Consider the following 26,266-nt stretch of genomic DNA (forward strand, 5'->3'; position numbering starts at 1 on the left):
GTTTAGTACCAAAGGATCATAGATTTAGAGGTATTATTTACTTTTAAATATTCACTTTCTATATAAATTATTACTATGATAATTCTTTTGTTCAATTTATGTAGTATTGAAGCTAAACCCAAATTCTTGTTTTACTAGAAATTTTTTTTTTAAGTCAGAGAAGCTAAATAGCCAATTTGGAAATATTCAGTTCTTTTATAGAGGGACAGCTTTGATAGTATGCAAAGCATGAGTTGGATTCAGAAAACTTCTGTTTCACTCATCTTGGTCTTATTATCCTCATCTGAAAATTGGGGATAATGATGCTTCTGTTACCTACCTCATAGGAATGTCATGAGGAAAGTTCATTTCAGATGCAACATGTACAGTTCTAATTTATCTTTTCTCCTTAAATCTACTCTTTTTTCCCCTGACTTTACTGTTTTTGTAAGGCACCATCATTCCCCCAGACTCCTGTGTTCAAAGTATTTTGGTTAATTTAAACTTTCTCTTCTCCCTCATTTCTCCATTTACCACGATCTGTCAAGCACAACTTTGTAACCCTGCCTTCCTCTGTCCTCTCTTTTCTATTTTCACTACCATCCTCTTAACATATGTCTTCATTAGTATTCACCTGAAATATTACAATGGGTTTTTATGCTTCATTATTTCCATACCATCTTCATCAATCCACCCATTATACTTCTGTTAGAGTAGTGTTCCTCAGGCTTAGTCTCACATTATGTTTCTGTTCAGAAGTCATCAGTGGCTCCCTATTGCCTAATAATAATTATTTGGAAAAAAAAATGTCAGACTCCTTTGCCTGGCATTAAACACCTTCTGTAATCCTGTGCTACCTTATCTTTTATCTCTTTTTTAATCTATCTGCACAATTAGTACTTTATCTTAAAATGTAGTATATATTCTATAGTTATCTTTGCCTCTTTCCCCATCCTCCTGATTGCTTGCCTCTGTGCTTTGAGTAATAGATGGCCTCTCTCTGCTTCATCACTGGTATATTGCTTGCCATTCTTTAAAGCCTGGTTCAGATGCCACCTTATCCAAGAAGCCTTCCATGGTCTTCATTCTCCCATTTCCTGGATCAGTAACAACTTCCTCTCGTCAGATATCAACACTATCTTTTAAACATCTCTTCCATTCATCATGTAATATTGTTTGTTGTAGTTATTATAACTATGGAAGTTCTACAGACAAGAGACTGTGTTTCATTATCTTTCTGTGTTCTGCACATAGTAGGCCCTTAAAAATTTGTAGATTGTTGACTTTTAAGTATGAGCTATTATTCTTTTGGTAACCTCTGAAAACAGTGCTATAAAATTAGGGTCACTGTTTATTTTGGCTTATGAAACATTGTGATAAGTCTTAACAATGATGAATGGTTTTAAGACGAATCATATAAATGTTGCTTAGTAACTTTCAACTTTGGGTGTTTGCATTGTGGTAGATGAAAGGCTCTGCCAGTGAGTTGGCAGATATATGGTTGTGATTTATTTGTTTTTTCTTTCTGAAGAATGTTATATTAAGATTGAACATGGAAAGGTGATTATCCTAGTTTAGAAAATTGAGAAAATCTTTATTGAAATATAACTGCAGTTAAGTACGATTTTATGTATAGGTCATGTCACATACAACAGATTTCTAAACCGCAGTCAATGGCCCTCTTATTTCAAGTAATACTTAACAAAACTCCAGTACAGTAAGGAGAATTTGAACATTCCCATAGAGGTCACTGTAACAGAGTTTGACTTGTATTTTACTCCTGTTTTGATTCAGAGTTATTAGTACAATGAATATGAATATGAATATATTCCCTAGTATTGGAGAAAAAAATCTGATTAAGTAATAGCAATTTCTTACATTTCTATATCATGTCACAATCTCCAGCATGACTTCTTTGGAGTTACTGTTCGAAGTAGTTTGTGAAAGTATTATCATCCTACCTTTACAGATAAGGAAAGCAACCCAGATATATCTGCCCATGGTCATATGTATTGTAGATATTTGAGATAGGACTCACATCAAGTTCTCCACTCCAGGTCCAGTGCTCCTTCTCTGAACAAAATGTTGTGAGTCCTTAATCGAATTAAGATTCCTTATATTTGGAAAACCTTTTTTGTCCTGGCTGTTTACTGAGAAAGGCCTGGCAGGTACAGGGAAGTAAGGGGAACTCCACTCTCCTTATTTCCCCACAGTTTATATTAGCCATTTTAGATTTCCCTGACCTTCTCAAAGGAGTTCTTTGTAGCTGTTCAGAGTGGAATATTCAGGTGGTATAAAATTATTTAATTTCCTGTGTGTTTCATTATTAAAGCTGGAGAATAGTGCAGTGACATTATTTTGTTCTGCTGCCACAGAAACTCTCAAACATCATGGACCAAGGCTCTATATTCCCCTTTGCAGCTTTGTGAGTTGTACTGATTATCCTACACTTCTTTCTCCTTAAGGACTAATTTCAAATTTAACCATCCACCTATCATTCAGGGTATGGTAGTCCATGTATTTCCTGGGTCATGTTTCTAGGATTCTTATTTCGTGGTTTCCTTTATATTTCACTGGTGTGCATATGTACTGAATTTAGGCATTTGGATTAGTTTAAAGAATTTTGTTTGGTGTGTCTATCTAGAGGGGCAATTGGGGTAATTAGATTGTTTTAAACAAATGTAATCAAATGAAGAGTTGTCCCTCAGAAATGAACTTAATCTACAGTGATTTGCCATTTCACCCAATGTATATATTTGATAATTTTCCACAGAACCACTTCTAACTAGTTAAATAATCATAAGATTTAGACCTCTTAAAATAATAGCCTCTTAAAGTTGGAAGTCACCTAAAGGGCAATGGGGAGGTATGTTTTTGGTGTGAATAGGTTATAGTATATTACTAAGGACAAATTATGCAAGGAAAGTGGTATGTGATTGGAAATGGAGTGAACTGGTAATGAAGGGAGTATCCACATTAATGACTTTACATTTTATAAAAGTATTATAAGATATATAATAATAGTAATAATAACTCCTATTAAAAATGATTTACGAAGTGCTTTCCTCATTTCATGTTATTACAGCATTATAGGTATTGTCATCCCTATTTATTCAGATAAAGAAACTGAGGCTCAGATGGATTAAGTGATTTACTGAAATCACATCATTAATAAATGTTAGAGCCAATATTTGGGTCTAAGTCTCTTCTGACTCCAAGGTCAGTATTCTTTCTACCATGCCATGCTTAGGAATAATCTTGTTTAATCTCTTCATTTTAAATATGGGGAGCCTTATATCCATAGAAACTCTGCTTGCCCAGGAGCATACAGATAATAAGTAGCTGACCTAAGATTTGGATCCAAGTCCTTAGATTTCAAATTATTGTTCTTTCCATTTTGTGGTATTTAATAGTCTTTAGGATAGGATAATTTAAAAATTCAAGATACAAGAATGGGGATCTTTGAAAAATTACAACCAATAAATAGAAGTTCAATTGAAAATGAGTAAAGTGACATTTCAGTGATATGAATGGATATATTGTACTTTCTGTATTTTACTGAAAGTTAAAAAGTTTTCCAGTCAATTTAAATCTTTATTTAAACAGCATTCCTATATTTTAGAATGTCAGATAAACTGAGTAGGGGAGTTTGGCTTAGATATACGTGTATTATGTATATATAATATTAAATGGGATAATTTTCAATGGCTTTGGAATTCCATAGCCCACTCGACCATAGAAACCTCACATTCATTTGTAATATTATTTTTGTAATATTTTATAATTATTTTGTAAAATAGCTTTTGTGCAATTTTAAAATGGAGAAAACCAAAAGGAATGCCAAAGTCTTAATTCAGTTCTATTATTATAAAGAGGAATTTACATTGGATCTATAGTCACTGGATTTGTTATTTTATTTTCCAAAAATAGATCACCATAATTTGCATAGTATATTCTGTTTAGTTATTTTTTTCTTAGAATAAAAAAATCAAGCCACCTAAAATGTTTATCAACAGAGGAATATAATCATAATAATACTAATAATACTACTAATAATAGTTGACTTTATGAGCTTTTTTTTCATTTATACCATGTGAAGGTATAAAATGAGTTGTTTAATATGTTGTGGGAATCAAGATATTGTACACTGAAGCACTTACTAACAGATAAAGATGCTAATCAGAAATGAAAGAATAATAGCAATCAACAGTAGTGAATTGTGATTGCTATCATTTCTTGCACCTTGAAATCATTAATGAACCGTGTGTTTGACATGTGTGTGCAGAAGTAAACAAGCCAAGCCTGTGAGCTTTGGTTCTGTTCTTGACATTTGTAATTAATAGCAGAACATTGAAATTTAATGTTAGAAAAATATGACTTTAATAAAATCTTGCTCTAGTACTTGAGAGGCTGATAACAACATTGTTACCATTGTGAATCTCTCAGCATTTCCATTATGAACTCTTAGTTTAAGGGATATACGATTTAGTTAGAGAAACTTGCTCTGGGCTAAAACTCACTTCCATAATGTTATCCCAGATCACATTCAGGAGTTTTACAAAATGTATCTTTGTTTTCAAAGCTTCATCCCATTCCAACTTCATGCTCTCAAAAACAGTTTCTGCATCTAAAAACAACCTATGTTCTTGGCAACTGTCTCCACATACCCCACCGAAACAAACAAACAAAAAACAATGAAAATTTCCAAACACATTATACTTTGTTGGTAATTATTGAATTTCTATCTTTAGTTCATACTGGTATTTAGGAGTACATCATTTTCAGTTATTGAATTTCACTTCTCAAATGGAAATGGTCATCCTTTTTAAATCCCCAAATTTGACTTTTGGGAAGTCAGCAAGTCTGTAAGTATTTATTAAGAACTTAGTATATGCTAGGCACTGTACATAGGGGATATAAATACAAACAAAACAAAAATTCAGTTCTTGCTCTCAAGGAGCATATATTCTAGAGCAAAAACAAACATAAAAAGAAACTGAAGAGGAGGGAGGTGGATGGGAAAGAAGGTATTAGGGTAAGGGGAATGATGTTGAAATCCAGAGGGTCAGAAACAGGGCCAGAAGAGTAATGAAAGATGACTGCTCTGAGTCTTTCAAAGTGAAGGGTCTGAAAGAAATGCACTAATGGGAGAAAGGGGCTCCCCCATGTATATCTACATATCCATATATCTATGCCTCTATAGCTGTATCTAAAATATTGTAAAGTCAGATGATGTCATTTATGAACCCTGAGAAAAATAAATATTAAGCAATGCAAGGAAATATAAATTGAGAATCCTCAAGTAGATTTTGTATTATTATGCTTTCTGGATGAAAATCAAGTCCTTTTCTGCTTAGTCCCTATTGTATAAGATAAGAAAGATGCTAAGGCAAAGCAAGTATATATGGTAATTTTCAAAGACTGTGCTGCTGTTGAGGTTTAGGAATGGAATAAATGGTAATAGATAACATTATGATGCAGCGTAGTGTCTTTAAACAAGACTTGAAGCAGTATTTTTTATGTAATTTGGGAATGTGACAATCTAGAGCTTCATTAATCATGTATGGCAAAAATCAATCCTTGTTACTCTTTTGGGGTGAATTATGATTTTTGAGTCCTTGATCTTTCAAAATCGGCTCCTTTTTAATCTTCCTGAAAGCTGGCTTAGGTAGGAGCTTCCTCTATTTAACAAAATATTCTTAGGATCTGTCCCTGCCAGCTTTATCTTTCAGCCAATGGCACACAGGTTCATTGTTGTATTAGTTCCTTCAACTCTTCAAAGTACCACCAACAAACTTGAGTTGTATTGAGATTTCAAAACCCAATTTTTAATGATTTAGATTTTTATATGTATATTTAAAAAAACACACACACTTTAAAAAAAATCCTCATGTACTTGGTTTTAGCTGGGATAGGAAATGGAAATAACAAGACACTCTTAGAAAATCTCGCTTCTGTGGACAGCCCAATGTTGCCAGAAACCACGAAGCAATGGAAATATCTCGAGAAAGCTTGTTTCTACAAGACTCCCAGACTGATTACCAGACCAAAGAGGTTCACAGAAATTTAGCTCCAAGCAAGCATTTAAAATTTAGGAGGCGTATCTAATCCTGCTGAGGTTCACCCATTGCTAATTATAGTTGTGTGTGACGCCCAAGTGATTTTGATATCAGCCACATCACCATGTGTCTCTGATTTTGGCATAAGCCATTTAAAAAATACTCTTGCCTAGTTCATATTTATCTACCCTGGATGCACTGGGATGAAAGTTTGCCTTTTTTTCCCCCTTGGTTCTCAGTTTATATTTAAAATTTTCATGTCATGCCTACATTTGGGCATAATTATTTCACTTTCTAGGTACTCAAGTGGTTGGATTTTGAGCATAACCTATACCTCTGTTGTGCTTTTATCGTAGCCACATAAATGTAATTTAGACTTGAAATATTTGCCCTCAGTTTACATTACCAACTTGGTGCATGGCTTGCTGCTGTTATTTTTAAATAGCAAGCAAGAATATTTTTAGGGTAGATGTTGCCCACTTAACACACATTGGTTAGGCCTGCCTCTACGAGTCCTAAATAAATGACTTTGAAGTTGAGAATGCTTTACAAGATGAACTGTTTTGTTTATACTATATCATATCTTACTTATCTCTAAATTTATGCATGCCCATGCTTCCTCACATATTTTTAAAGTGATGCACATAAATAATTGCTACATATTTAAAATTAGTATATGTGCAAACTAAAGGACCATTTTCTTATTATATGATCATTGCCACATATGTATTCATCAGGCAGCTTAGTGGTTTGCATGTATTCCTCACAGAGTATGTGTGCCTGGTTTGATGCTGACAATTATTTACACAAAATTATTTTATGACCTTTATAGTCCCTATAGAAAACTATAAGGTCATGAGGGAAAAAAGAGATGGAGAGAAAAATTTGATATTTTTTAGTATTCAGTAAGGAGAAAATCCAAATAGTGTTATTGTTTTTTTTTTAATCCATAGAGGGATTTATTGTTGAAGATTCTCTAACCTATTTTTCCCATTAGTTAGAAAAACAGTGTTTAGGCCTTTATAGTTTAGAATAATTAGAGAACAAATGCTTTTTAAATCATATCCAGACTCAACATCAACCCTCTGCCAGTTTACTAAGTAAATAATATGTGAAGCTCCAACAACCCACCTGTTTGGCTTTTATGATATTCTGGTGAGTGTAAGAAGGAATTCTCTCAGCTTGGCTGAAAAGCCCTTCTTGGAATTGGTTTACTCCCTTTAAAATATTTAATTGTTCTACTTTGATTTGGGAATCTAATACTACTTTTCACTTTCAATTCTTTTTCATCGTTTGAAAAAGGGAGATGGACAAATTGGTCATCTAAAACCCCCTCCTTGGAAGTATAACCAAATGCTCTTAGTCATTCTTTATTTTGTACTTTTTGATCTTATTTCTTATTTTATGATCAGCTTGTCAAAATCTTATTTAAATGTTTTATTCAAACTTAGAAATTAAACTTTTCTCAGTATTACCTGTATCTTAAAATGATTACTCTTAGAAAAATTATTACTAGAATTATTTATTTTTCTGCTGTATATAGTATAGGACAGCAGAAATAGGGTTCAATAGGCTTTCAGTTGTGGTCCTGGATCCACAATTAATTAGCCCTGTCACTTTGGGTAAATTCGCTACTGTGGAACCATTTCAGTTACTCAGCTATAAAATGAAAGGTTTGGATTTTCAGGTCTATCTGATCCCTTCTATAATTTGGACATTCAGTAATTCTGAATGACTTTCATTTTAGCTCAATAATGCCTTTTTTTAAAAACATTGATCTTTTGTATTTGAGCTGTTTATTAGATCTAACATATTACTTTTCCATATATATTTATTTCTATTGTCAACATGTACAGTGTTATTAACAATTTTCTCACCACAATTTCCCAGGAAGCCCATATTTTTTTGAGTTACAGTAACACACTTTGGTCACTAAGTCTATTTTTAAAGTCTGATAATGAAACTTTTAAATAGCTCTTTTATAGGTCTTTGTGTATATGCACTTCCATAAAGTATGCATATAGTTATCTATATCCTGTTGTCCTGTACACTATACTTTGTGTGTATATGTACTTGAAAAAGTTAGTTCATGAAATTCATTTAGTGGAATCCTCTTCCCTGTGTGTTGGTAGAGTATCAAAGTATGGCTTCCAAGTATATAGTCATAAAAATCCACAAAGTTCTTCATGGTTATGAATATCTTTCCCACTAGTATTTTTGGTGACATTTTTATAAAAGTGTGCATGTGCTACCAGAATTCAAATGAAAAACCTGTACTTATTAAAATTACTTATATTATAAAACATTAAAAATTATAGGAAAATATTTGAATAAAAACTAGTTAGGATATATGATGTGTGTGTATGTGGAATCTTGGCTAATCAGTTTTATATAGCAGAGCCTAAGGAAAGGGACCTCAGATTGTAAAACAAACAAAATTCATTGTTAACTTCCACAAATAAAAATGTTTATGCAAGAGAATTATTACCTACCACTGTTCAGAATAATTTATGGATTGAAGTAATTTATGACAGTGCCTTTCAAAGAGCCCAATTATCTTGTAACTAGTACAACATGGGATAGAATTAATCCCTTTTTAACTACAGTGAGAATATTCAAATGACTTGGTTTCATGAACTAAATATCTAAAGCAGACAAATCACAGAAAATCATGCAATAGGAGGGCACATGAGAGAGTGCTACAGAGATTCCAGGTCATAGTGTTTATTATGAAACATTAGTTACTATGAAAATCTGGTTTCCATATGGGATATGTTACATGTAATTTATGTAAACCACATTAGTAATAACTTCTATCAAGTGGTACTAAACATAAACTCCAGCCACCATAATGGTGCATGTAAATTGTGTGTGAGGAAATTGCCAATGTTGGGTTAAGTTTTTTCAGAGAGAAATTCTCAAATTGTTAACCCTTCACAAATGACAAAAGCATACTTCATTTATAGATCTGTTTCCTTAGGCTATGGCCTGGTCATGTTGGAGCTGAAGAATATTTGATAGGATACCTTAAGAAATTAAGTATAAGTCCCCAGAATCAGAGGCCAGGTATCTGAATTCTGAACTTAATATTTATCTAGTGATTGTTATTTTGTTTATAAATAGTTGATTTTCACGGTTGTAGTTTATTTTACTGTTTTTAACTATGCAGAGTGTGACCTTTACAAGAATCTCTCCCCTATTGGAGGTGGGGGGTAGGAGAGGGTAAATTGCAAATATGGAAGTTGTAATCGATGAATAAGATGTTCTTCAGAGAAAGAAACCACATTGGCATTTATTTAAAAAAAAAGACAAATCTGTGAGATACTTGGATTCATTGAAAGCAATAATAATAATTAACAATAATAATATATTTAAATTAGCAATGATGGATATAATCTGTGTAGTTTCACCGGAAGATGTGGATGAGTCTTTAACAGTCTTACAAGAGACTGTTAAGCAGACTTGGTGAGCAGAGGGTATGAAGTCCTTACACAGCTTAAAGATTAGTTAAGGTAGGAGAAGTTTGAAGAAATGACATATCAAAGGTGAAGCAGTTTCATATTGAAAGAGAACATGAATAGAGTATAATGCTATGATTTCTTTAGTTAGTGCCATATAAGATAAGGAAGGGCAAAAAAAGACAACAACAACAACATGTAAAAGGATATTGATAGGATCTTCAGGAGGAGCCTAAAATAGTTGCCCAGCAAATCAACTAGATAACATCCTAGAAGCACCCCCCTCAAAAAAAATTAGATGAAGAAGGAATTATTTTAGCCATTAGGGAACCAACTATTCACCTACCAGTTCTTATGGGAAAGAGGTGTTAGGTGATTCAAAACCAGAATTTGTTAGTTTAATATTTACATCCAGATAAATTTTTTTTCATAAGCGTCTTTTCATCAGCATGATCAAAACCACTACTGTTTACTTGGCATTGTTTTGTGTGCCACAAAGTGTATCGACAAAATCTTGCAGGGATGACAGAATGAGGATCCAGAAAGATCTTGTTGGTTAAAACATTGTTCCAAATCTCTTAAAATGAAATTTAGTCAAGACAAATGTGAACTTTTTTTCTTGTACTCAAAAATTTGATCTTATTAGTACAAGATAGTGGAGGCATGGTAAAATAACAACTCATCTGAATAAAATATCTGGTTGTTCTCGTGGACCACAAGCTCAGTATGAATCATTGCTGTGATGCTACAGCCAGACAAAAAGAGAAAGATCTCAGGCTACATCCAGAGGCATTGATTTCAGTAATACGGAAGTGATTAATGCATTTGATTTGCCATAGCCATACCGCATCTGAAGCATTACGTTCAGTTCTGGGCAGGACAGTTTAGGAATGATGTTAATTAGCTGGTGAATGCCCAAAGTAGGGTGACCAGAATGGTAATGGACCTTATGTTCATGACACATGAGGATCAGTGGAAGTGATTAGACATATTAGCTGCCTTGACATACTTGAAGGTGTGTCATGTGCATGAGAGATTCAGTTTGTTCTGTTTAGCCATAGATGGCAGAAACTGGAGGAATTTGTAGAAGTTACAAAGTGGCAAATTTAGGCTTGAGGTCTGGAATAACTCATCAAAACTAAAGCTGTCCAAGCAGTAGAATTGGGCTTTCTCAGGAGGAAGTGATTTCTCTCATGGGAGATCTTCACTCAATGGCTGATTGATTCCTTGCAGGGTGTTCCATAGTGGGGATTCTTTACATCTATCTCTTTAAGAGGGAGACCTATACAATCATTTACGTTAACGTTTTTCCTTAAATGCGTTTATTTTCCATGAATTGGACTAGATGCCCATTGAGGACCTTCCTAATGGCAAAATTCTAAAGTGCCATGCTCTATATGCAGTTATGAATACCATGAAAATTATTTCATAGGTAAACTAGGGAAATAAGATTTTGCTAGGCTCTGAGCCCCTTGTTTTTCTCCGTATCACCAGGTCTTAGTACAACACCTGCCTCATAGTAGGCATTTAATAAATGCTTGTTTATGTTGATCCTTGACCTGTACTGATCAAAGAGTATGAGAAACAATATGGTAATACCATCATATAAAATGTCTTGAATGCTTTAAATTGAGAATCCAGGAAAACTGGCTGTTATGGAAGTATTATAAAAGAAAAATATGACAATATTAAGGACTATGAACTGATTATGGTGGTTACTAGCAATGAAGCTTTCCTGGTGAATGAACTGAGAAAATTAAGACCTGTTTTGTTAGAAAAGTAATAGAAGATAGAGAAGATAATGAGAAGCCATGGTGGGTACTTGGTTTCAGAGTATACTTCGAGAAACACAAGGGGAAAAAATTCAAATGCATTTAACAAAACAGAGTTGGAGCATAGAGATGATGGGGTGGGCCATAATAGGAGATAAGTATGCAGAAATAGAGTGGCCACAGAGTGATATGTAAATATAGGTTTTTTTTCAGTCCTTTCCTGGTAGAGACTCCTTAATACTTTTCCATGTATGAACTCATTGATTCTCAAACAGAAATCAAACAAGTCTCATCTACTAGTAAAACAGCCCACATTTATATGACTTTTGAGGTTAAAATGACTTTTTAAAATACAACAGCTTTGTTCAATAGGCAGTGCAAGTATTATTCTTATTTTGCAAATGAAGAAAGAGAGATTTGGTGAAGGTTGATGACTTACCTACAGTCATGATCATACAACTGGTAATTGTTGGAGGTTGGACTTCAATCCAGGTCTATGGATACAAACTTAGGACTCTTTAAAGCTACAGTGTAGTTCAGTAAAGAGAAAGTGAGGCATTTGAACAATAGCATTAGTACAGAACTAACTTCTATTAGTTATATTGTGGAAGCAAATTGCATAGAAAATTATGGATAATTTTGAAAAAATGAAATACAGGTGGCTCATTTGAAACAGCCTCCAATTAAAACCACATTGTATTAAATAGAGTCTGTTTTAGATGAACTATTCTGTATGCTAAATGTAAATGAAACAACATTTGTAGATGCAATATCTGGTATACAAATCATAGGATCCTAGAATGTATAACTTGAAAGGACCTTAGATTTCAATTTCCCCATTTTATAGCTGAGTAAACTGAGGCTCAGAGGGCTTAAGTGTCATGACTGATTATAGGGTTGAGTTTAGTGTGGATGCTTGAGGGCACAAACTGATTACCAAGAAGACCTGTGAAACAATCTTGTAGTGTTACTCAGGAATATTTTTGTTCATTTTGGATGAGAAGACATCTTCTGGCCTATAAAAGGTCAAGGCCATATCCAGTAACTTTGTACTAACAGGCCCCAGCAATAGTCTGGGGCATGTAAAAATATAAGTTACTGACAGAAGAACAGTTCAGTTTGTTACCCAGGCATCCCCACACACATACAAAGCCCTGTAAAAGGGGAATCCAAAATGTCTTGTTTTCACAAGACCATATCTGAACTAGCCTTTCATAATTCAGTGCAGTTCTCTGGTTTGGGCTTGGATAATACTGCTATAGGGAGGCATATTAGTCCATGATAGTATAATGCTTTGAGAGACAGTATGATGTAGTGGTTAGAGGGCCAGTCTTGAAGTCTGAAAGACTGGGTTCAAGTCCTATCTCTGACATACCAGTTGTGTGACCGAGGGCACATCACTTAACCTCATTGTTCCTGGTTACTATAATTGTTCATCTGCATTGATCGTTCCCCATGCCAATGAAATCACAGATTTGAATCCAAAACTAAAATTAGTAGAGGTGAATGCAAGGGTTCTTAACTTTTTTTGTTTCACAGACCCCTTTAGCATCTGGTACAACCTGTAGACCCCTTCTCAGAATAAGAGTTTTTAAATGTATAAGCATAAAATATGTAGGATTACAAAGGAAACCAATTCTATTGAAATGCAGTTTTCAAAATATTAAAAAGCAAAAAACAAATTCACAGAGCCCAAGTTAAGAACTTCTGACCTAAAGTATTGGTGATTGTCTCCTTTTATTAAAGTCCTAGAACAAAGATGTAGAGAGAGAAAGAAAGATAGATGTTATCTATTCCAACTCTGTCACTTTATTGAGAAGAAAACTGAGACCCAGAGAATTTACACATTTCAACCAAGGTCACACAGATAGTAAAAGTGGTAGAGTTGAGATTGAAACACAGGTCCTCTGAATCCAAATCTGTGCTCTTTACATTTCACCGTGTTCTCCCTGCTCATGTGAACACTTAATTACCAGGTTTACACCAGAGGCTTTTTCACTATCTTACAGACCATACTCTACCAATATAGCTTTGAAATATTACATATCTGTTTTGTCCAGTCTGTCGTGGCTGTTGACATGTACCCAGTTGTAGTCATTTTGACTGACACTTCATTGCTTTATTGTGTTCTAAATTGTGGTATAATCAGTAGAGAGAGCTATCTGTGACTTCACAATCTGGATGGTTAGCCTGATTTAGGAAGAATTCTGTAACAAATCATGTAGGAGGCTCTTTTCCATTCAAAGACCCTTTCCTTCAAGCAGATACTCAATTCACCTTTAAATTTTTACTGTCATCTTCTTTCCAAATCTTCAAGGAATGTCAGCTTATTTCTGTTCTCTATATGTATCAGCCAGTACCCAGAGCATTGGAAGCCTTTTTAAAGGGATGCTATCCTTTGTTGTGCAAAGAAAAACATCCCAAAGAGTTTTCAGACTGGTAACCAATTTTTAGAAATTTTTGTGAACTGAGAGTGATTTTTGATTGTTATTACTGAAACTAGACTTGGGGGAAGGTCCTAGGGAAGACCAGAAGATTTGTGAAGACTAGCTACAGAGAGGTCTTAACAGCCATCAGTAGTGTTTGTATCAGGAAGATAAACTTCAGGTTGAGTTTTTATGTTTGGCCCCTTTAGGGTTGTGGAAGGTCACAGTAGTCCTTATGGAAGTCATAGATAAAAAAGGGTCAATGCTGCTGTAGAGTAATCATCTAATTGTTGGGGAGGATCCTTAGTCCCTTTTTATAAGGGTAAGATTATTAACCTAGTCATTTTTTCCATATTTCAACCTGAATAGGTTTACTTCATAGATTTACTCTGTTAAATTTATCCTCCTGTAGTATGATATACTGTTAAAAATCCACTATAATGTGTTCTTTTGAACAGCTGTTATGTCTCAGGGCAGAGTGGGCAGCATTTGAGTGGTTCATCTATGTTTTTAGTTTTTTTAGAGTGCTTTGACAAATAGAAGTGGTATATAAAGCTACTGGATTTTATTAAAAAACATGCTTTTGAGTGGTGCAAACAAAGACTTGGATTTACTTTTAATTCAGCTAGATTTTCAATGAAAAAAAAATGTATAGGAGCGAGGTTAAATGGAAAGAAGAGCACCTAAATGTTGATATGCAGTTAATTAGCCAGACCTCATAGATAAAAAAAAATGGACAACTCTTTAAGTAACCTGTAGTCTAATTCATCACTAACAGAATGGGTTAATTTTGAGAAAACATCTTTTTTGTGTCTTTTAGTATATTGACGTTCTCTACTCTGTTGGCTTTTGCTTTGGTGTAAACTTCCAACATTGTGGTGTAGGGCAAGAGATTTGTAGTAAAGAGTCATGGGTTCAAATCATTGGTCTCTTATTTACTATTTCTGTGACCCTAATCCCTTAGTCTCCCCTTCCTTAATTTTTCAGATTCAATTCTTTATTTGATCAGTTTTGACTCTCAGGCCATTATTAGAGCTTAGTAGATTTCTGTACATGATCTGATATATGAATTGTTCTTCCTTGCCTTTGAGAATACTATTCTTTATGCTATTAATATGCAGTTGAAAATGAATTACAAATATCACTCAGTATGGTTATTCACAGTTATATGTTTTGTTATGATCATTAGCTGTGGATTTTTTACTCATTGTACTTATCCTAACCACACATATCATATGATTCAGTGATACTGGCATTCTTGCTATTTCTCAAACAAGATACTCCGCCTCCCCCCAACTGTGCATATTCACTGACTGTCCCTCATGCCTGGAACTCTCTTTCCCCATCTCTGTCTTCAAGCTTCCTTCAAGTCTTAACTAAAATCCTAACTTCTGCAAGAAGCTTTTTCTGGTCCTCATTAGTGCTTTACCTCTGTTGACTGTTTCCAATTTATCCAAGATACCTTGTTTGTACATAGTTGTTTGCATGTTATTTTCCCTACTAGATTGTAAGCTCATTAAGAATAAAGACTTTTTTTTTTGCCTTTCTTTGTATCCCCAGAGCTTAGCATAATGCCTGATATGTAATAGTTGTGAAATAAATAGTTGTGGACCTGTTGACTGTACCATCTTGAGCTAATTTTACTCATCTTTCTTTCACCCAACATTTGGGTTTTCCTCCCCCTTCCCTCTCTCCTTACATCAGGGGTTCTTAATATTTTTGTATCACTGACCCTTTTGGCAATCTGGTGAAGCCTCTGGATCCCTTCTCAGAATTCTGTTTTTAAATACATAAAATGTATACTGTTACAAATGAAGCCAAATACTTTGAAATGCACTTATCAAAATAATTTCTTTTTCAAGTTCATGGATCCCAGATTAAGAACTCCTGCCATATACAACATAGCAAAATCTACTTGAGGAAAAATGTCATCTATTGGTACTTAGGTTTTATATAATGACACAACTAATTTATTGTTTCAGGCAGCTGTTGTGTTTAGGTTGGGGATTCTTTGTTCTGGAGATAATGTTATTAAAAGAGAAAATTATTTTTAAACCAAGGTTCGTGTGGAAAGAAAAGAAATAGACTATGGCCACTGGACAGTGGCTTTTTCCCTAATAAATCATCTTGAAAATGTGAGTCAGGAATTATGTGTGTACTGGTAAAATTGGTGATAAAACCAGAACATCAAAGGAATGCCTTTCCTGTTAGTTCTGGGCACCTGTATTTAAGTGATTCTCATGATCTAAAGATGACTTAACTTTGTAGAGAAGGCAGTGACAATCCTGGTCAGCAAGCTTTTATAAAATGCTTCATTACTTAAAACAGTATTGGGCCTTATTCCTTGACTCTAAATTCAATAACACATCAAGATAATTATATACTTAATAAAAATGTTATTTATTACAGTGACATCAGAATTGAAGTCAATGAATACTTTTGTGGAATGAAAAATGTACAAAGGACTACAAATCCCATAATACATTGCTAGACTTTTTATTTACTTTAACAGCCCTATTTATCCAGATGAATTTAGCCTCACAGAAGGGAAAAGTGAAGTTTTTGCAAAAATAGTATACTGTTGGGGTCCATAGGAGTTACTGAGAAGTTTTCTCTGAATGTTTTTTATTTTAAATGAAGCCTAATCCTGGGTATTACTACATAAACACCAAATTTTTCTGAATTTATATACATTTCTGCAGTAACACATGCCACAAGTTAGTAATCTGAAACTTAACAAGCTTGCGTTGTGTGCACTTCCATGTGTATGTTTCTCTGTTTACGTGGGCATGTTTCTCTAGCATCTAACAGTTATTTTATGTGTCATCTTGGAGTGTACTAGTCAACAAAGGCCTCACTATCATCTTTTTGAAACCCAGTTCCCTGAATCAGTGGATTTTTCTACACCCCTAAAACTTCTGAGACTCTCTGAGCTCTGACTAAACAATATGGCTGGCAAGTTTTAGGGACAGAGCAGAGACACAGACCAGAGACAAAGAAGCCCCTGAGAAGGCAGACGGACTTATATTGCTTGTGGTTTTTCAGTACAGCTGGTTTCAGATGTGTCGGCCTTGTTCTGCACTGGTCCCACTGCCAAAGCAAGACTGTCACACAGCTGGTAGTACTTACTGTACTTGCGGGAAAGTATGTGATTCATTAGTTGGAGACGTATGTTTTTCACCAGTTCTGGTCATGTTTTTGTTAGGATGTGGTAAAAGCATAAGCAGGGGGTGAAGGGACAATGGAAATATGTGACTTGTTAAAGATTGGCCCCAAACAGTTATTAGCTAAATTGTACACCATAAACCATCCACTGAATCTCCTAAGACAAATGGCTTAATTCTTTCTTCTTCAGTTGAGGTCATTTAGTCATAAGTGGTAAAAATTATCAACACTGAATCTTCTTTTCTTCCTCTTCTTTTTTTTCCTGTAAAGTATTATGATCCATTTAAACCCCAAACTATAATGTGAAGAGAAGTCATGCAAGTAAAAGACATTAATTTGCTGAAAGATGCCCATGACGAGTGAAGAGCTTTAACTAGAGTGATCGGCTGCTACTGATAAAATATGAGTATGGCATAACGGCTAATAAGAACTACTTTTAATACCACTGGGTGTGAGGAGAACAATAAATGGGAGTTTCTTTGTCCACAGATGATAAAGCAGGCTAAAGTTGTACAGCTGAGAATGAGGAATGATCGTTTCCATTAATTATGGTGTCATTAATAGGCTTGGATCAGACTCTCTGACGCGGTCAGTTGGGGGTATCATGAAGCACTGCTGGTGTGAGTTGCATCTGTTATTGGGCCATTATCCGCAAGGTAGTCTCTGAGCTTCTGAATATTTTACACCTGCATGGGCCTACCTAGATTCATTTAAAAATGACCACTGCTGCGCTGTTCCCTTTACATATATAGATATTTGCTTTAACCTTTACTTTCTCAACTTCATTCAAACACTTGCTCCTCTGCCATACACACACAGTCACTCGGTAAGCGTGTATTAAGCACTTACTATGTGCTAGGTATTGTGCCAAGTGCTAGAGATACAAAGAAAGAAAAAAGCAGTCCCTATCCTCTGGGAGCTCACGTTCTTATGGGGGAGGCAACGTGAATAATGGTAGAGAAAAGGTAATTTTAGAGGAGATTTTGTGAAGGCTTACGTGATAAATTATTGGTGGATTGGCCCCTTCAAAGAGATATTGGACCTCAACCCCCCTTTTCCTTCCTGTTCAGCTTTTCCTACACTTTAATGTACCATCCATACCTCCCCACATATCCCTGCAATTGCTGGACTATGCAGAATTAGAACCAGGTCTGTCTCTGACAATTAGCTCAACTTGACTGCAGCTGAAATAGAGGAATGCACTCAGGGGCCGCAGTCTATGACGAAGTTTAACAGAGCAGAAAGAAGGGCATCTGTTACATGCCTGATTTCAGTCGCCTCACTGTCACCTGAAAGTTACCAGCTCTGAGGCATGTGGGTGCTGTTTGGTAAACAAGAGGCAAGTATTAATTAACCAGACTGTGAGTGTGTGAAGTGCTGCTTGTCAGATCTCTGCCATCTCTTTCACTTAATGCAATGTCGCAATGAGTTCCTCCAAGATCTATTAAGATGACCTGTGGCATTGAATACTTCAGCACTTAGGCTATTCTTGTGAATATTCTTGTTGACCTTTGTCATCTTGATTTTTTTTCAAAGTCCAGAAATCTGTGTTTGTCATTTTTTAGTCAACTGACTAACTAAGAGAGGCTAGAGAACACTGTGATACTTTTCTAGAGTCTGGTTTTTCTTTAAATTGGGACATTGAACCCAGTACAGAATTGTGGTCTGTATTTTCTTTCAGTCTCCTGCTGCCCACCTTCCACTCACCCCTCCCCATCTGATGGTTCGTGCTTGATTTGAGGTCTGAAATAATGAGAACACCTCTGCATGATCAAAGTTTTTTCCTGCCTACTGGTCTCCACTGCAGTCCTGGTATATGTATTTGGTAGGCTACAAACAGCTTGTTGTAATGTATTTGCAGGTAATACAATTACCCTTCTGTTCTATTCTTAACATATTCATTTGCTTTTGCATTCAATAGTTATAATGAAAAGATGAAATTTTAAGATCTTCTTATTTTCATTTAGCATTGTAATGATTTAAAAAGTTTTTTTTTTCAGCTTATGGAATGTTTTATAGAGGATCACGTGTGCTTGCATGTATTGATGAATTGATATGTTGTCTGTTTTTCATAGTCTTATAATTCTTTTGGGTGTGCTGCTTAAGGTTTACCAAGGTCTGCAGGCAAACATAACAAGGTAACACAGTGTCTGTGGTTATTTTTCAGTATACACATCTCTGCTAAACAGACCATTATTTTTGTAGCTTTTTGTTTTGTTTTGTTTCTTCTGAGGGCCCGAGCTAGCTCCTCATCCATTAGAAGATGATGTAATGCCAATGGGATCTAGCCCCACACAGCTTGAACCCAAAACGATTCCAGTTGTCAGTAGTTGAGTGTGGATGACCAGAAGGTGTGATGCATTCTCCACTGTATTTAGAATTGTTGCACTAGAAATATCCCACCCAGTTATGTTGGCCCTTTGGTCTTTGGGAAGCTTCTCCCAGCCACACCTGCATTCCTGCTGTCCAGACCCATCTTTTATTGCCAGCGATCTTTGTGCAAAGATATCTTGGGCCAAAGGGGGGGTGGGGTGGGGTGGGGTGGGGCCAGGGGCAAAGGAATCATCCTTCTCATTATTGCTTAGAAGGAAAGGGCAGGAAGGGAAAGACATCACACTATCTAGAGAGTTAATAATGCCTCAAAAATCTCTTTATCTTTCTAAGATGTTTGCTGTGAAGTTTAATAAGCCAGCTGTGATTTTTTAAGCTGTCGAATTCTGTTTTTTATTTCATTCCCCCCTCCCCAGCTTTTTTTTTCCTTTTGTGTTTCCTCTCCCCACCCCCCCTTATCTCAGGGGAGTTTCTTGAGACTGAGAAAGAGCTGAGGTTTATGTTAGAAGAAATTAAGGTTAATGATCATTGGCTCATTTTCATATTCTGTGGGTGTGGATGGAGGAGTAATCAGTGCAGGTGGCCTTGCCAGTTGGGAGTTTCTCTTTGTCATCAAGAAAATAAGGAGAGAGCAGGGATTGAATTACCACAACTATTTCGGGACTAAACATATTTCATTTCCCGATCGGGTCTGGTTTAAGGACACAAAGCTGACATTAATTTTATCCAAGGAAAGCACAGCAATTTTTTTTTCATAATTTGACTGAATGCATGGGGTAGATTCATGTTCAAATTTAATTCTACAGTAATCTTACAAATAATGCTCAGAAAAGCAGAGGGCTTTTTGATTCACTTTGACAGTTTATGTTTCTGTGCCCAATTACCACTTACTTATTGAATGTTAAAGAGCTGCTTTTTAAAATGTGTACCCTGACTGCACCAATTGGCTTCCCAGCTGCCTGCTATTACATATGAAGGTACTCCTTTCTAACTTTTTAAAGGATGTACACATTTGAAATAGTTATGTTTAGCTAGCAAAGGAAGTGGGGGATTTGGTTAAGGAAGTGCATGCTGGCCTTGAAAGAATATCTAGTGTGCGTTATAATTTCAGCCATATAAAGACCATTCTTTAAAATGGATGTTGAATTTTCTGGGGACTGGGGAAGGGGGGGAGGGCAGAGACCTGAAATGACCAAGTAAGCCACATAAGTAAACCTGAACTCAAGGAGTATTTAAGTTCCAATTGGAATTTTTTCTCACAGCTTTTATGTGTTTCTGTTGCCACTGATGTAACTTGTTATAAGCAAGAGATTCTGATTCAAGATCTTGAATGGAAGGCATAAAAGTTGGCCATAGACAATAAAAGTCATCGAGTAAGAGTATAAATAATTGCCATGCATGATAGGTTTTCTTTCTTAGTATAGGTGATCTGATTTTTTAAATGCAAGCTTTAGCCCGTTCTTCTGGGTGTAAATATAATGCCAATGTAAAACTAACTTTTATGTTACATGAGCATTTTGGGGAGGGGGAGGATTATTCCCTTCTGTCTCCTTCCAATTCTATGGATCTACTTAGCAGTTGTGTGGTTGATGCAGGGAGTAGAAGTTCAGTTATCATTACATCAAACAATTCATTGCCCCATTGTAGTTTAGACCTAGTAGAAGTCAAATCCATATTTTCCCTTCTCAGTTCTCAGTGGTAGCAGTCAACATCCAGTCTGAATATTCATTACATATTCATTACTATGAATAGTTTTCTGCTGTACCTTTCCATGACTTATTAATAACTTATGAAGAGCCCATTCCCAAACATAGAGAGGGCAAAAATGTCTTAGTGGTTTCTGGAAACTCCATGTAGCAAAGTGATGGGAAGGCTTGTCATTGGGTTGACAATTCTGAAACACTCAGTTAAGATTTTTTTTTCAGCATCCCTTTGCAGCAAAAATTAAAATTTTCAGGGATTTTGTAACTTTTAAGTAAAGCTCTACTGTAGGCTAAAACTTGATATGAATGAAAATCTCCCTGGAAACTTGTAAATTTTTAAAAAGTTTAACCTTTTAACACATCGTTTCATCGGTTTAATAAAAATTGAATTGAAGAAAAAAATCTTTACATGTGACAATCTCAAAGGTAGCCTTTTTTCTTCTTCCTCTGCCACTTGCTCATACTTTTTCTCCCCTCAATGGCATAACATAAAATTGGCTTCAGTAGACTTTGTTCAAGGCATATGAGAGACCACCTTAGACTTTAGACAAGGGATCCATTCACAATATGTTCTCTGCTCATTTGGTATTACCAAAAGCAAGCAGCCTTGAATTTTGTCTCAATTTAGTATTTATTTATCAGACATGGGGAACATTTAAAAAGAAAGATAATTAATATTTTACTATGCATAGGAGTATATAACTTAATGTTAGTTGCATAGAACATAAATTGAACTTCTTAGAAAATTAACATTAAAGAAAAACCCTCTGTACTATAGTAATGTATAGTATTCTCATTTTCCTCTCTAGCTTCTACATGGTGTTCTTGCCCATGATTCTTTTTCTCTACTCACTCCAGCCCCATTTCTACCTTTTTATTCTCTCCCTGTACTTGATCATTCTTCCTGTCTCTTTTTTGGGGGGGGGGTCTCTTTCTCTAAGTTATGAGTTTTTTGCCTTCTCTTCAAAAGATCACATCAAATGTTATAAAGTTCCTGACTTTTTTTTTCACCCTGATTACTCCTGAGTTTGAGAGAGCTTAAACTCATCATGCCAGTATCAAATTCTGTATCTTGAAACAATCTTCTCATTTTGTAAACTGCCAATATGTGATTTAGAACTCTTTTAATATGAGATTTGTTAATTTGTTTTCTATGTTTTCTATATTTGTTTTAATATTTTGATAACTATTTCAATATAATTGGTTTTCTTTGTAATCTAATATACTTTATTTTATATATTTTAAAACATTATTCTGAAATGGGGTCTATAACTTCACCAGACTGCCAGAAAGTTCTGTGAAACAAAGAAGGTTAAGAATCCCTGGCCTGGGCTGTGACCTATCCTTGTTAATATATCATGCCATCAGGTAGTCAGTTAGTCGGTCCATTTTGTTTTGAAATCTTTTAGCAGAATTAAATTTTCCTTGATAAGGCTTCCAATAAGCCAAGATGTTTGAATTTACTCACTTCGTCTATTTTTTAATGCATGTAATAAAATTATGCCAGTTTCTTGCCTACTTACATTTTTTAACCTCCTACTTCCTTTTGCCCAAATTTAATCATCCCTAGAACTGAGATACTAGATATAACTGGTAAAATAAAATGCTCCTTGAGGTCAAAGAATCTAGAGAATGTGGAAGATTCAGCTACCCAACAGCAGCAGAGTTGCATGTAGTTAAATGTTTCTAGCAAGGATTTATCTCTGTATCTCTATTCATTTTGGGGTTAGACTAGTGATGGACCATCTTTGCGTAAAACTGGATTGAGTGCTACATGTGAAGTCAGGAAGACGTGAATTCAAATCCAGCCTCTAATACTATCTGTGTAAACTCTGTTTCAGTTTTCTCATCTGCAGAGTGGGGATATTAACAGCATCTCCCTCCCAGAGTTGTGAGGATAAAAAGATGATTCTTATAAAACATTTTGCAAACTTTAATGCTACAATAATAATAATAATAATAATAATAATAATGATAATTATTATTTCCTTGGCATAGACAAGAGAATGTGTACAAACACAGGTTTGGCTGTCTCAATATACGTTGAAGAATCCCAAAGTACAGTGTGATAAATCTTGGAGCACAAGAGGACAGTGTATATGCAGTGAGAAATTAAAGCAGGCCACCTTTGTTGAGTAGAAATACTCATAATAAAGACGGGCAGTCAGAAAGGATGGATACAAGTCAGGGTCCCTAGGGCCTGGTGGAAGGCATCATTGAAACCAGTAAAATATAGTGGATTTTTATCAGTTTCTTATTTGGATTGAGTAGAATTGAGAAGATATTGAAGGAAGAGAAGAAGCTGGACTTGGGGACTGGGGCTCATTCCTTGGGGGTGAGGAGGAAGAAGAAGGTAAAAGGGGAATTGGGGAAGATGCCCAGGCAGCGAGTTGATCATCAAAATCCCCTGTTGCAGGAAAAAAAGAGGCTTTTGATATTATCACTGGTGTTATTTGGATAATGGATTGGAAGCTTCAGAGGCTGCTTCCGGTGGTGTGGGGAGGCCACTGAGGTCCTTTTAAAAACTTTGACATTTCAGTCACAGACTGAGAGATTCAGGCACACTGAGAGATTAGAGGCATGCTGAGGGTCCTTACAGGCAGGATGTGATAGAGACTGGACCTGTAAAGTCTTGTTGACTCTCGTCAGATCTATGCCCTACACCATATTGCCTCAATTATATGTATGCATATGTGCTTATGTCCCTTTTTATTATCAAAGTAACCTATTAAGGAGGATTTTTCTCCTACTTCTATGTGGCACATATTTGCTGTCACAATTTGTGCTCCTGCCTTTTACATTCAAATGGACCTCTGTTCTTTTCCAGATTTAGTAAGTTCTGTATTCATGTAAGAAATAATGCAAGCTGTCTGATATAAATAAATCCTAATTTCAACTCATAAAATAGGTACTTTTTATTTCTCATCTTAACTTGTATACTTAGTGCCCTTGATATTTTTTAACCATGCTGTTGGTTCAGATCATCCCACAAGGGTAAAACTGTACTCACTAACTTAATTGAAACAGCATTAAATAAATCCTTCTGAAAATTCTCTTTGGAAAATTAGATGAAACTGTAAATCTCTAGATACTTAAACTAGGTGATATGTTTATCTATTGTTTTTGTCACATTGCCCCATTTATGGGCCTAGAGTTAGTACACTTTATATACAAGCATTGTAAATGTTGAATAATTAAGAAAGAATACCAGAATTTGGAGTCTGTAGAAGACCGTAGCAATCAGCCATTATAGTTTCTTTATTTTTCTTTTTAGATGAGGAAATTGAGAATTGTAGATATTAAGTGACTTGCTCAAGGTAATGCAGTTAATAAGTGACAGGGCTGGGATTAGGACTTTGTTTTCCTGACTGTTCAGTGCCTTTTTCATTGCCATTGTAATGTTGATGTGGTTTTTTAGTGTTGTTGCTTTGCTTAACTTGGGAGTCGATAGAGTTAGTGATTTCAAAGAGGATTCAATGAAATCCGGGGAAGAGAAACTTTTCAAAGAAACTTGTTAATTCAAGATGACCTTATTTCAGACCTTAGATTTGAAGTACTTGGTAGTGCTTACTAATCCTCCAAACAAGTTAATTGTAATATTGATTTCAGTTCTACTTTTGATATGGTGAAAGCATTCACTTTCCCCTTTCCCATTCTGCCCTTACTGAAGCCATCCCATCCTAATTTGCTAACTACAGACATATTACAGGCAGTGTTGTGGAAGAAGATACTATCTCTCTTTCCCTTGTTTAGAGGGCGAAGGCAAAAGAGCCTGGTGCTGGCCCAGGCTGGGGCTGTCCACCATCTGTGGAAGGAATTCACAATCCCAGACAAAAGAAATTGGCAAAGTCTTCTCTCTGTCTGTTCTCCAGATCCTCAAGATAGCCATAAAACACCTGGACAAAATCAGCAGGTGATGGCAAGGGAAAGAGAATGATCAGTCACAGGCCTTGTTGAATCCTTTGAACATTACTTATAGCCTGGACATTGCTGTCACCAGGCACAGTTTGATCTTGGGTGAGTTTTCTGGAAGAACTTTATTCCCTGGCTTTGTGACAACAAGGGGAACCAGATAATACTGGAAAGAGGCAAAGGAAGAAGAAAGCAATGGTTTGCCCCCATTAAATGTGTTATAATTCTAGGCTCTGTTATCTCTGTTTGCATAACAGAATTATAATGAAAAGAATCAAATCGATGAAGTGTTTTCTTTAGATCAGAGCTGTAGGTCACCTGAGTGACCAGTTTTATAAAAATGGGACTGAAAAAACTTTTGTCCTTTTCTATGAAATAATAAACTATTTTCAATATACAGATGTTTGGCCAGCATTTGTTAAGGAAAGGATTGCCTTTTGTGTAGCCTTACATTTTCACAACTTTTCTGAAATCCTTATAATTGTACTTCACCTTTGATACACCCTTCCACTCCTTCCTCTTTATTTTTGTCCCCAGAAGTTCACTGTGATTTCTACCAATAAGTGTTAATGTAACACTGCAACTCTTAGGAAATATCATCACTTTAATTTTCCAGAGTTGTTTTGAGTGTATTCATTTTGTGTAACGTGGACTTGTCCATACGTATCTCTGTTTCTGAGCTGAAGTTTAGCCAAGGATTCATAGGATCTAATAGACACTAAAGATATAATTTTGATTGTCTGACTTTTCTGTAAAGTTATCATATAGTAGCAGAAATACAGATTGTAGATTCTGTTTGGAAAAGAACATTCTTTTGCATGAACTAAAAATCTGGCTGTAAAGAAACTGTTTATTTGCCAATAGAAGGCCTGAACAAAGTCCTTCTTCCCGTTAACCCTTTGACAGTGGGAGTTAGAGTTTAAAAGCATTGGTGCTTAACTTTGTGTCTGATGGGGCTGCCAATGTCGAGGGGTTAAGTCTTTGCTATTGTCTTGTCTCCGTTCCAAAGTGGAGTCTTTACTACAGCAAAAGACTGACTTCACAATTTAGTTTCAAATCCTCCCTGTCTCCCTTTTCCTCTTTTTGCAAATGGAACCCGTCTTCATATAAATGGTGCCAAGCTTCATTGAATCTACCTTTTTCTTGTTAAGTACATTAATGTTGTGTTCTGTCATTCATTACATGAGAATTAGTTGTCCATTACAAAGTAGACGTTTATGTTTGTGAACTTGATCTTCCAGGGCAGTTTGCCACATAAAATTCTCTGCTTAAAACACCATTCCTTTGGGGAGGGAGTATAAATGTTACTGAAATTGCCATGTAAAATTCAGAGAAGTCAGATGGAGAGGTCTGCCTTAATTCCTACGAGAAAACCTGGAGGGGTCGCTGAAGAATCATTGGGTTTCCCTAACGTACACACACACACACACACACACACACACACACACACACACACACACA

At 35.5% G+C, this 26,266-nt stretch overlaps 1 protein-coding gene across 4 annotated transcripts in view; it reads left to right on the forward strand.

Annotated features, from left to right (window-relative positions):
* BNC2 (basonuclin 2) overlaps positions 1–26,266 on the forward strand; it is a 320,122-nt gene that overhangs the window by 81,514 nt on the left and 212,342 nt on the right. For 3 of the 4 annotated variants that reach the window (XM_027863029.1, XM_027863031.1, XM_027863032.1), the window contains exon 1: positions 18,657–18,720. The exons of the other annotated variant lie outside the window; for it this stretch is intronic. In XM_027863029.1, coding sequence (XP_027718830.1) covers positions 18,676–18,720 — 45 coding nt within the window. In that variant the 5' untranslated portion in view covers positions 18,657–18,675. Of the gene's footprint in view, positions 1–18,656; positions 18,721–26,266 lie in introns of those variants that run through there. 4 annotated transcript variants of the gene reach the window in all.

Source organism: Vombatus ursinus, unplaced genomic scaffold (assembly GCF_900497805.2).
Source record: "Vombatus ursinus unplaced genomic scaffold, bare-nosed wombat genome assembly UNPS02014770.1, whole genome shotgun sequence".
In the NCBI taxonomy this organism is placed as follows: Eukaryota; Metazoa; Chordata; class Mammalia; order Diprotodontia; family Vombatidae; genus Vombatus; species Vombatus ursinus.